This window comes from Micropterus salmoides, unplaced genomic scaffold (assembly GCF_014851395.1).
Source record: "Micropterus salmoides isolate LMB-PRFRI ecotype aquatic unplaced genomic scaffold, ASM1485139v1 Ms_hic_scaffold_5, whole genome shotgun sequence".
In the NCBI taxonomy this organism is placed as follows: Eukaryota; Metazoa; Chordata; class Actinopteri; order Centrarchiformes; family Centrarchidae; genus Micropterus; species Micropterus salmoides.
The window spans coordinates 22771512-22783922 of NW_024044237.1; the positions used below are offsets into that span (position 1 = coordinate 22771512).

The 12411-nt window shown below is 40.3% G+C and overlaps 1 protein-coding gene across 1 annotated transcript; it reads right to left on the minus strand.

Annotated features, from left to right (window-relative positions):
- Window positions 1-5466: 5466 nt before the first annotated feature.
- On the minus strand, window positions 5467-10351 carry zic6 (zic family member 6). The gene is made up of 2 exons (XM_038698681.1): window positions 9118-10351; window positions 5467-7237 (listed from the first exon to the last, which is right to left on the minus strand). The coding sequence occupies exons 1-2, from the start codon at window positions 10073-10075 to the stop codon at window positions 6612-6614; spliced, it is 1584 nt and encodes a 527-aa protein (XP_038554609.1). The 5' UTR covers window positions 10076-10351; the 3' UTR covers window positions 5467-6611.
- Between the last annotated feature and the right edge of the window lie 2060 nt (window positions 10352-12411).

The window sequence follows — 12411 nt, forward strand, 5'->3', positions numbered from 1 at the left end:
ATGGAGCTTGGTCTAACTGTAATTGAAAAGGCCCAAGGGGAATTCCTGGTTTGTGTGTGGGGCCCCCTAACCCCCGCCATCCTACATCCATCATTGTAGAGTTAGGCCCTGGGGTGTTCTTGTAACGCTGAAGGTTAACAGCGAGAACGCCATGCGTCCTTACTTACAGCTTTCTAAAATGTGGCCCTGTGGGCCCCCCGAGTACTGCAACAAACACTAGAAATACAGCATTATGTCAACTACATATTAATTTGACGGCCACATACCAATGAGTGCAAGCTTGAGCTCGTCAACACATCCATGTTCAGCGAATGGATGGACTTCAATAGGGATGTGATCAGAAACAGAATCCTTCCTTCAGATGTCGAGTTCACAGGCTTGATTACACAGCCGCCTTGCAATGCATACTGCAACAGATAAAATTAAACACTCGCGATTACTCATTGCTTTGAAACAGCCTGGACCCTGATCAATGTGATCCCTTTTTTAAGTTCAACCTCAAACGACAGAGATTTGAGAAATCATACAATAAGTATTCAAATGCTGTATCTCACAACAGAACTTAATTGTTGCTAATGAAATGTGATAGTTTTGAGAGACAGTAAAGACAACAGGCACTTACAGTCTCTTTGGACTGTTTTTGTAAAATCTAAGGCATTGTGCTCTTTAGGCATGCTGATCAAAGCCTTTTAAACATTTTCCTACAAATTAATTCTGTAAATGTGAATCATTAAGCTGAGACTTTTTAATGTAATTGATAATTTCTCAAGATCATATACTGTAGCACAGATGAAGATAAAGTCATTAGTTCCTGCTCCAACGTGCAGATTTAAGAATATTCATCTGGCTCTCCACATATATAAAAGCTACCAGTTGCCCTTGCCAGCGAATGAAGGACATTAAGGCTCAGCCTGGTTGATCTCTGATGACAAGGGTCTGGAGGAGGGATTAAAAGCAAGGGGACCAAAGTTATGGTCAGTCCCTTAAAAGGATGGCGTGGCATCTCATAGGCCTGAAGCTTGCAGGACTTGAAAGATCTTCAAAGGTCTGCTCACCCCACACAACCTACTCTAACTCCCAAAAAATCTTGGAAGTATGAATTTTGAAAGATATGGATTTTCAAATATGATTCATTTTCATTTTGCATTGCGACAGGCCATAACAACATTACTGCAGTTCATGTATAAATACTTTTGCTTTCAGTTTGCTGTTAATTCAATGTATGAATTGAGATGATTGCTGTCAGTCATGTGGTTACCTCCTGAGCTTACCAGCTCATAGGAGAACATTAAAGTCTCCACAATAGGTCTCAGAAACTGGCTTGTCAGATACTGTCAAACTATCTGTTATGTAAGGCATGGATAATAAATGAAAAAAGACCATTCACAGGGGTAAAATGCAATGCACCAAAAGACAAATATCCATTAAATATAAGGGTAGGCGTGGCCTTTGTCTCTATCCCACTGCATATTGGCTGTTCAGCGATACACAGTTTTAGGCGAATTCTGCAACAATGGTCGGAGAGCAGAGTGTTCGAGAGGCTTGGGCTTAAGTTGACAGAGGAGCGACCGTTGGGAAGACTGAATAGGAGTCTAGTTTAATAATCCCTGGTACAGGCTGGACTACACAGGGGGCTGGCACCACTGAAATCAGAAAACTGCAGTGCAGATGAAGGTCTAAAGGATCAGTCTGGTTAAATCATAAGAACACAGCACAGGGACTCTACATTTCACTATTTTATGGTTTGTAAACATGCTTAACATTTGCATGTGATTCTAATGATTGCATTGTCTTACATAAGACCAATGCTTTCTGAGGGCGTGTTTTAATAGCTTATTAATTGTCAAGCTGCCAAATTAACACAGGCTTAGACATGAAACAGATTACCTTACTAATGTTCTCAAAGAAGAACAAGTGAAATGAGCTACATATGCATTCTACTCCACCGTTTCATCTTATTGAGAGTTGTATTGTATATTGTTCAATCTTTTACTTTAGAATCAATCTTTCATCATTGTTACAATTGCCCCCATTATGCATTGTTAGCATTGTTGATGCCTTGATGCCAAACCCCTCAGTAGCTACCACTCCCCAACTGGAAAAAGAATGTAAAGAAAATTAGAGCAGCAGAGCAGCTGCATCCAGTTTACCATGTGGGGTTGCAATTTCCCATGGAGAGAGTGACAGAGAGTATACAGAAAAGGAAGATATATGAGTCACGTTCCATGCATGTTTGGGGGAGAATCTGGCAGAGGACACCTACTTACCATGGAACCACACTGGCAGAGATTAGGGGGCCATCATAAAGGAGCCATAGAGGATGAAGATAGCCAGGAGCTGCCAGGATAGAGATAGATGAGACGGAGGAACAAGAGGACCTGGCAAAAAAAAAGGGAGTGGGGCACAGAGGGGAGGATGAAAAGCAAGTTGGGGAGAAACAGCACCGCTGGCTTGACCTGGGGATGATGGGGGGAAAAGCCAGAGATCCAATTAAAATCATATTTGGTCAGTCAGAGTCAACACTGAGACACAACCCGAGACCAGTGCTTAAACCATATTTGGTAAAGTATGGGAGCTGCATAGTGTAGGTTACGCAAGATGTCATACACAGTTATGATGATGCATAAAACCAAAGACCTAGTGTGATAAAGCAGCCCACCCCCTGGTACACAGCTGGGGCTCAACCCAAGTATGGCATAACAGCAACCCAGGGGGGAAGATAAAATGGATCCCAAGGTGAAATGGATTTATTTACATTAAATTGATGTATGCCCTGTATACCCTGTCCAAAATGGCGCCTGTGCTTGTTGCTAGGCAGAGAGCGCAAGAGTAAAGATGGCGGCAGACAAGTGGCAAACTGGGAAGCGGAGGTCTAATCAGTTGTGATTACAGGGGGGAAGGGTGTGGCAGGGTTCAGTGATTATGGAATATTACCACGGCTTGGTCAGAAAATACGCCGAAAAGCTCACATACTGTATTGGGAGAAATTCACAGTTCAGGTTGCTGCACATACTGAAAATATAGAGGTTTCTTTAAGCGCAAAACAATTTTTGATCATCTCTATTATGTTTTCTGTGGAGAGTTTGACTATTTTTAGAAGTAGAGGAGAAAGGGGCAACAGTTGGGGTTTAGATGATGAACTCTGAGATAGAAATACAGACTTTCTTGAGATTACATCAAATTACACATTGATTAAAGAATTTGATTCAAGCTATTGATAAGGTAGCAATACAAAAGAAGGGGATCTCATACATTTCAGTCATCACATAATTAAAGTATACTGAACAAAGCCAACCCAGTTCAGAAATGCTTCACATTTGAAGTATTTCACAATATCATCAGCTTGATCTATCTAAGACCATACCAAACTACTTACCACAAATCCTTAAATGTCATGAAAATTATTAGCATTATCAACCTGAGTGGTACTGATCACTCATCACGTTTGCTACTCATTAGCAAAAAACAATTTGAAAAAAATCTGATTAAAGCAAGACCTATCCGATATGTACACCACCAAAGCTGGGTTTGGCACCAGTGCGTACCCCCCCACACACACACGCAACCCTCAAAGATAAGTGGGTATAGCACTGGTATAATTGATGGATGGATACTTTACGTAATTGAAACTGGTTGTTGTCTTATCAAAAATTGAAATACAAATACTGAAACTTGTGTAGGGTTTTCAGAGAGATGCCTCATGGAAAGCTAAAAATTAACTGCGGTCAAAACTCAAGAGGGATTTGCAAAATACATCATCAAAAATATGTGACTCTCCCTACAGATGCACCCTCCCATGAGTATCATGTGCAACATACACTTTTAACCAGCACAAAGAATGCATAAACAAGTTCATGACAACTCTGCACCATCTTGAGAATAATTATACCGTAAGCACATAAATGTAGGTGCTTTGCAAGTTTCCCTCAGAAATATGAAAGAGGATTAAAACAGTCTAGAGAATTATTATTATTTCTTTTTAACAGTTTTATAAATATAGAAGGATAAAGCAACAAAAATAATACGAGCGGCTTATAGGCATATACCACTTGTTTCTCGTCTTTCAAATATTATCAAAATAACCAATAACCAAGAACTAACAAGAATGTATTAATATGGTGCACACAGGAAGTATGTTTGTGGCCATCCAGACAACTGCCCCTTCATCAAACCCTTTCACTGGAATGAAGAACATCCTTCTTACAGCTAGTTAGCTGTCAGATCACTGTAAGCATATATTTCAAAGAATTGTCAAATGAATGCAATTTTGACCTGATTTCCTCTTGATATGTGTGAAGCAAATTAGTATATATAATGGCAGTCATCATCCAAATATTTAATGGTATAAAACGCTGAAATCCATATATACAGATACAAAGTATAAAGCTTTGCTTCTGGCAGTGGAGCAGAAGTTTTTTTTTCCATTACCTTATTCATCATAATTGTGACCCACCCAACCTCCACAATAATCAGGCAACTGCAGTACTTTCCAGAGCGTGACGAGGACAGACACTCGCTGTGTACATCATCTTTAGCTACACCCCATTAAATGTCCCATTAACTATACTTCAACCTTGTCATTCAGTTTCCAATCACTCTCCTTCTCCTTTTAAGCAGGTAATATTGTTAGAGAGAGGTATAATTTTTGACACAGGAAACAGGGAGTGTAAACTAAGATTAAGCTGTATGACAATAATAACTCACTAAAGATGAATTTTGCTCTGCACCAGGATTAGCATTGAAACAGAATTCAAGTTCTGCCGAGAAAAAGAAGAAACACAAATCTTCTCATCTTATTTCTCTAAAATAATGAGGTGTTTGTCGAAATTTACATTCCAGAAAGTACAAAAAAACAAACAAAACAAAAAAAAAGCAAACATGAACAAATGCTGTAACACTGGAACTTAGGTGAAGTGAAGCAAACATTTTACCAATAGCAGTGTGTGCGTCCAAAAAAAGGAACACTAAAATCTTTATTTTTTTTAGCTTTTTCTCAAACTTTTTCAACTTTAAGGAATTGCAAAATGAAACAGAACATGACATATCTGTCCTCTGAGTGGTACTGTGACTTTACAGTGAAATCCAGCAGATCTATTAATCCAGTGAGGAGCTCCAATTTCTTTGAATGTAAAAGCTGCTATTGAGAAAATTGTGTTTGTAGTATACTATAAAGATTTGGAAGATAGACTTAGCTATTAGTATTTGGATAATACAATATAGTTAGGCTACATGTGACATGGGGGGGGGGGGGGGGGGGGGGGAATATAAAATTTGATTAATAAGATAACTCAATTTAGTTAAATTGACTTGAGGAAGCAAAAGGCAAATGGGGACTGCCTCACTGAAAGAAAGAATGCGCGTGACCTTGTGGCAAATACACCTGTATCCCCAGAAACGCACGCGTTCAAGGCGCAGTTCAGAAAGCTACAATCTACTTGAAGCGAACAGAAAACCGTTTGTTGTTTGTTGTTTGTTGTTCAGAGTGACCGTCACATTTTAGCCGACTTAGAGCAATTTTTGGGGTAAATTTTAGTTTATAACGTTACAGTTCACTCACAGGCGATGTACTACCTCAACCAATCCAGTTTGTGTTGATGATCTGGCCAGTATCTGACAACCATAAACACCGAATAGATCTTCTGTAAGTGAGAATACCCTCCGTTTCCAGGCCTGAAAATATGGGATACTAGAAATTATCAAATAAAAAATAAAAAAAAGTTTGAGTTCAGGATGGAAATGCATTGATTGGGTTTAACCACACACGCCTGATCAAAGAGAATATAGACACTTTAATAAAATATAGAATACATAATTAATTATACAGTAGGCTTATATACAGTAGAACTGTATGCTAATTAAACGTTTTAATAGTATCACGAACACTGGTTTATGCTCACACTGGTCTTACTTTGCACAGAAATGTGAAATATACATATAATACAAACAGGATTACGAATGTGTAATAAAAAAGGGGGCCAAAAGTGGATCTTAATCAAGGGGAGAGAAAAAGTAAACCTACTGAGCCGCGCAGTATTTTAATTACAGATTTATCATGCTTCAGGCCCATCGTGCTTGTTAGGTCTCAAAATTTAACTTGAGAAATCTTTGATATTTGTTTCATCTTGCGACATACACAAAGACATGAATAATGTTGCTATCTTCCCGACATACATTACACCAAGTTTACATTCAACAAAGATCCCTACACATAGGGCTACATTCAACAAGACGTTTCCTTTTTTCTTTCCAGTAATAGCCTAGAAGTTCAGAAGACACGCGGGAAACATAATTTCCTTTGTAATGTTATTTTGTCTCACTTAAGATAGATATATTTAATAATTATGCAACACAGCGAAACAATTAGGCATATACACTTTGTCAAAGTTCCTATAACCCACGGTGGCCAGACTCACCCAAACAGGCCTCACGACAACAAATAGGCTATACCTGGCCACATTTCGCAATGCAAGATTTCAATACGATGACTCAGGACGTGTCACAAAATATCTGATACAACATTCACAAAAATACAGAGTAACAGAGATACAGCTGTAGGTTTAGGCTCTAACATGAAAAATAGGCCCAAGAAATTGTAAGTCCTCAACAGGAGCTCAGAGAGATGGGATGTTATTACATTGCTTTGGTGGGAAGGAGTCCACGCCGCTGTGGCATGTGTACCATCCATTGACAATACTTTTCTGAAAGGGAGAAGTGGAGGGGAAAGTCCTTGAGCTCTGGGCAAAAGTGTGACCTGTCTGGCTGCAGGGGTACTGGGAGGACTGGGACCTGTAGCTGCCTCTCTGAAGCAACAAAGGGTCCAAGAGGGGCTGTGACCTGTGAGTGGAGTAGTCCAAACTGCTGTCAAACGTGTGATGGAAACGTGACCTCGGAGTCGACTCGTCTCGACTCTCTGGGGACATGGGGACATCTTGAGCTGAGCTGGGGGGATGAGGGGGGCTGATCTGGGCTCCATCCGGGATTCGGGTTGACCTGGCCTCCACAATGTGACCCCCGTCACCAGAACGCGCGTCACCGCTTTTGGCGTCGTGGGCCTTGTTGCAGTGGAGCTTCATATGCTTTCGCAGGGAGCTTGGGTGGGTGTAACACTTGTCGCAGCCTCTGACCTTGCACATGTAGGGTTTATCACTGGAGTGCACGTGAGAATGTTTCTTTCTGTCGCTGCTGTTCGCAAACCTCCGGTTGCAGCCCTCGAACTCACATTTAAAAGGTTTTTCACCTAAACGTGCAAAGAGAGAAATGACGGCGGGTTACGAATATGCTTACAGGCCCGTGCATGCTCACCTTGGCCATCTATGCTAATACTGATTTAGCCTAAGTCAATTGACTGCATTCCATAAAACCATGTTATATGAAAAGTTACCCTACAAAACAAAAATGCACATCTAGGCTTCACTCCACACTGTGGATGTGAAATGACAAATCTGATCTTCAGCTTTCAATCAGTGACTCTGCAAATACAGAGCCGCTTCAGGCCATTGCAGCCATGATTATAAATGTTTACAAATACCCCATTTGTATAGTCTAATAAATTGTTACTAATGCGCAAAACTGTCTATGAACTACTTGCTGAGACTCTGGTGCAGTCCTGGTCGCAACAAGTGAGACAGTGTATCTGCGGACCAAATCAACAAGGCTGCAGTTAAACATGCTTTGGATTATGATGAATCTGCGACAGCAAATACAAAGATTTGTTTAAATGGAGTTATTATGCATAGAATGACTTATGGCTATCAAAATGCTAATTGATGTTCTAGCACAAAATTGCCTACAGCTGCGCACTGTCCATCCTGCACACACAGTGATGTAGCGGACCATCAGGAAGAACTGGCCTCTGAACTATTAAATAAACTTTAATAGTTTCGGTGAAATTATCATTTTGTAGGTCTGCATCTTAATGGATTTCTGCCTTTAGGAATAAAAAAAACATAAATTCACAACACACTACGCATGTGCAGTTATGTAATAAGGAAAGTCACAAGCGGCCCTTTTCTGTCTCTATTCTCTTTGCTTTCATTAGTAAAACAATTTACACCAGAAGTAAAAGGGGGCGCATAATAACTTGTTTTTTTTCTGAGGGCCATTCAATTCATTCGTTAAATATAATTTTAATTTAAAATCCCACATGTCAGTATAATAAGACCTTGTGAGATTACGTTGCTACTACAATAACCTGGTGTGTGTGAAAATAAGAATAAAATAAGATTGCACAGTAAATTCTTTATAAAGAAGATATTAGATTCTGTGATCTTATCAGCGGCATAGAAGGAAATGCCCCAAGAAAGTCACCTTTTTAAAATGAAATGCATTTTATCAGATAATTTCACAGTGCTGCCTGAAAAGTAACAGGCCTATCAAAGTGACTGAAATTAAACGAGATTGAGGCCATAAATAAATCATCTTTTTGAAATGTGACTCATTTTTTATATTGATAATTATTAGCTTTTGCTGACTGAGGTCATCTGCTCACTCACCTTTTTATTTCTTACTACATCACTGTGTGATGTGCCCTGCTAGTGTTCCTGAGCACAGAGTCCCTGGGAGGCAGAGACAGCGTAAGGGCTACGTCACAGCTCTCCGGTGTCCCGGCATTTATTTAATAATTTCACTGAATGAAGTGGGAGAGGCACCCATACCACTAGGCCTGCAGACTACTCATTTGTAACTGGCTTACTACTACTACTCGTATGTGGTTCCTGCATGCTTTTGTCGAGCAAAACAAGAAGCAAGGACAGAAGCTCTGCTGCATCACACATTGCAAACAATTTGGCCTAAACAACAACAAGCACCATATAAAAAAAATATTCATCATCATAATTGTGCTAGTGATAATAATAAAATAATAATACCACTAATAATAATACATGTAGCCTAATAATAATGTGACAGAATTAGCAAAAGTCCTTAATCAGTTCAGACAGAAACACTGCAAAACTGACACATAATAATTAGTTTTTCAAGTTGAAAATAATGACCACATAAAAAATGTATACAATTTAATCAAAACGTGTTTTTTTTTTATTATTATTATTATTATTATTATTATTATTATTATTATTAAAATTGTGTGTTTTCGTATGATACTACTTTCGTACTAACCTGTGTGAGTCCTTTTGTGGATCTTAAGATTTTCTGATCTTGCAAAAACTTTCTCACAGCCGTGAAAGGGGCAGGGAAAGGGCTTTTCCCCTGTGTGGACTCTGACGTGGTTCACCAGCTTGTATTTGGCTTTGAAAGGCTTCCTGTCTCTCGGACAATTCTCCCAGTGACAAACATATTCAGAGTGTTCTGGTCCTCCGACATGCTCCACTGTCACATGGGTGACAAGTTCATACATGGTCCCGAAGGCTCTGGAGCAAGGCAGCTTCCCAGCCCCCTCTTGGCCGTCACTCCACTTGCACACCAGCTCATGCTTCACTGTTTGTCTGGAGCACCTGAGGAAAGCGTCGCCTCCTCCACGCTGAATTGCCATGTTGAGGGGTTTGTACAGACCCAGGAATTGTGTGACAAGTTGCTGGCTGTTTCCCTTGGGGCTGATAGTTTGGCCATAATGATGAGTCCGAGTGAGGAGGTCGCCAGGTAGACCCAGCATCATCTGGCTGCCGAGATCTCGAGATGCGTCGGTGGAGGCATGGGCCTGCTCTTGATAACTTGTAAAAAAAGCATGGCTTCTGTTGTCTCTGCAGCCAGGAAAGTCACGATACCTTCCAATCCCGCCATGTTGATTAGCTCTTGATGCCAGTTGATCAGTGACGGGTGGCATGCCGGCTCCAGAAAGATTGGCTCCAATGATAATGCCCCTAGGGCTGTGCTCTAACCGGTGGCTAGGGTATCCAGAGTCTGCAAAATTGGGAACCGAATGGTCAACATATGCACTGGACCTCGTCTCGGGGTAGTCTCGCAAATTGTGCGAGGGGCAGAGTTTTAAGGAACTGCCAGTGGGGTGTCCCATGTGCTCTCCTGCCAAAGGTGGCAGCACCACGCTGGGTTCAGTATTGCTCTCCCCGGGGTTGACGCAAGAGAGAGGGCAGCCACTAAACCTCGAAAGGCTTGTCATGTTTTGTTGTGAGTTTGGCTACGAGTTTGCAAAATCAACCAGTTCAGCACTCAGGATACACCTAGAAATTCAGTTTCCATTTTCCTTGTTTGTATATCATCTGCATGTGAAATTCTTGGCCGTGAACTTCGCAGGAGTAGGAACCAGACTCAATTTCGTTAAAGTTGGTGTGAGTCCCATGCCGCTCACTTTGCCCTCTTGATTTGTGGCAATAACCGTGGTAGTAAAAATGCTTCGAAACAGGCCATGGTGCAATATAAAAGCACAGCAGGCAAACCTGCTTTTAAAAAGGGAGCTTTGGGATTGGTTGGAATGCGGTGTGATTGACAGGCACTGGGTTTGTTTTAAAAGGGACACGCAGGCGTTCACTGCACGACTCCGTTTTCAAATATCGCACAGAAAAAGCTTTGAAATGTGCCGCGATACTTGCAAATATTGCTGCCTCTTTAACTTCAGGCGCCTTCTTATAAGACCCCTTCTCTAAATCTCCACATAAGAAAAATGTAAAGGTTAATAAGTATTACTAATCAGAAGATAGAAGTCAAGTGATTCAACGCAGACATGAGCAAAACATAACACAATCACAGCCTATTTGCCGTCCTTTATTTCACTGGAAATCTTGCCAAAGCAAATGTCCCACTCCTGCCCTGCAAGAATAATAGAGAGACTGGCCATTGCGTGTCCAGGCCAATTATTGTCAAGACTTGCATGTGGAGTGCCACATTTGAAAACAGTTAAAGTTTCAAGAAATTCATTCTTACGATTAAATCAGTTATTTGAAATTATTTAAAACACTAATAATGCCTTTTTGCGTCATTTGCCTGTACGACCACACGTTTATAGAGCAATGTTTTTTATGCAATATACCTATTACTAAGCTTTCATAAAGATACGAGTATCTTGGCGTTGCACTTTTATTTTATGTTAGGCTACATGCATTTTCTTAAGGGCACGTCCTTAGGCCTACGTGTTGGCCTCATCATATCCAAAGAAAAATAAAACTTTGATAAAGCAACAAGTAGTTCTACATGAGGCACTGGACCAACAAAATATCTTAATAATCTTATTGGAAAAAACTTATTTCATTCAGACATTTCCCAGCAGTCACTGGAGAATACAACAGAACATGACATTTTACCTTTGAGCCCAGTGTGAACAACTTCTGTACACAAACCCTTTCTAATTAAGCTGAAATAAATGAATAATCACCAAGAATACGCCATGCCTCTTGCAGGCTAGCGCAGATGTAAATTGGTTACATAAAATGTAAATTATGAAACGTGTCAAACAGCAGTGGATAGGCTCCACTGTTCCTGGGATACTCAGATCAACTTTCTTACTTTGGGGTGCTCTGAGGACAGCAGTTTCAAGCTCTCTACTCACCAGTGCAGCACATACTTCTGCACGTGTGCTGGCCTTGGCTTTGATTCTATCAACGCACTTTCCTGTACCTGGACCAGTTTAGCTAAATTCTTTTATCTGTTGCTTTTATTTAAATCTACACGACGTGGCGTGGGTTCCGGACTGTAGCTTAAAGGTTTAAGGTCAAACCCCCTTATTTCCAAAGAGTGTAGCTGTCTGAATTTTCAACTTTTTCTTAAAAAAAACAACTTCCTTTTCCACATTGTTATGCTGACGTCACCTGCAGAGACAAAGCAAGGGGCCCACTTGACATTAAATGCCGCAAAATAGTAGACAGCCCCAGAATTGGCCTAATTCCGCCATGATTGTAATGGACGCTCATGTTTGTCAACCTTTAACCCAATGCATTTCCGAAAATGATTGAGGGCTGAAGGCATATACACCGAAAGTTTCCAATCTGTCATTCAGAAAGCAAAAAAGACTGACAGATCTGCGCTCTGAGTGATTCCAGGTCCTCATTTGTAGCAAGAAGCCAAAACAAGAAAGCGGACCATCAAGAATAACTGCACTTTTATAATTTAATACAATACGCCGATTCTATGAGGCTGTTTAGGCTTGAGACCCAGCAAGTGAAGTGTGCGCCTATTTAGGCCTATTTGATAACTGCAGATTATACTTTAATAGCTATTTTGTATAAAGACAGAGCTCATTTAAATGCTCATAGCATCAAAATTTGTTTAAATGTTCACATGGCCCTTAATGTGGTCATAACTTAATTAGAGTTTAGCCTAATAAGCAGTTTTCCATAAATTACAAGTCTATTCGTTTTGCTGCAGTTGGTTATATGTCTGGTAATAAGAACATAATGAACTAAATAAGTAGCCTATAAGATATTATTATTCAATTTATATGGTTAAAATGTGACAAATGTTTAAACAAAATTTTAACTGCCTTTAGGCCAATACATGCTAAAT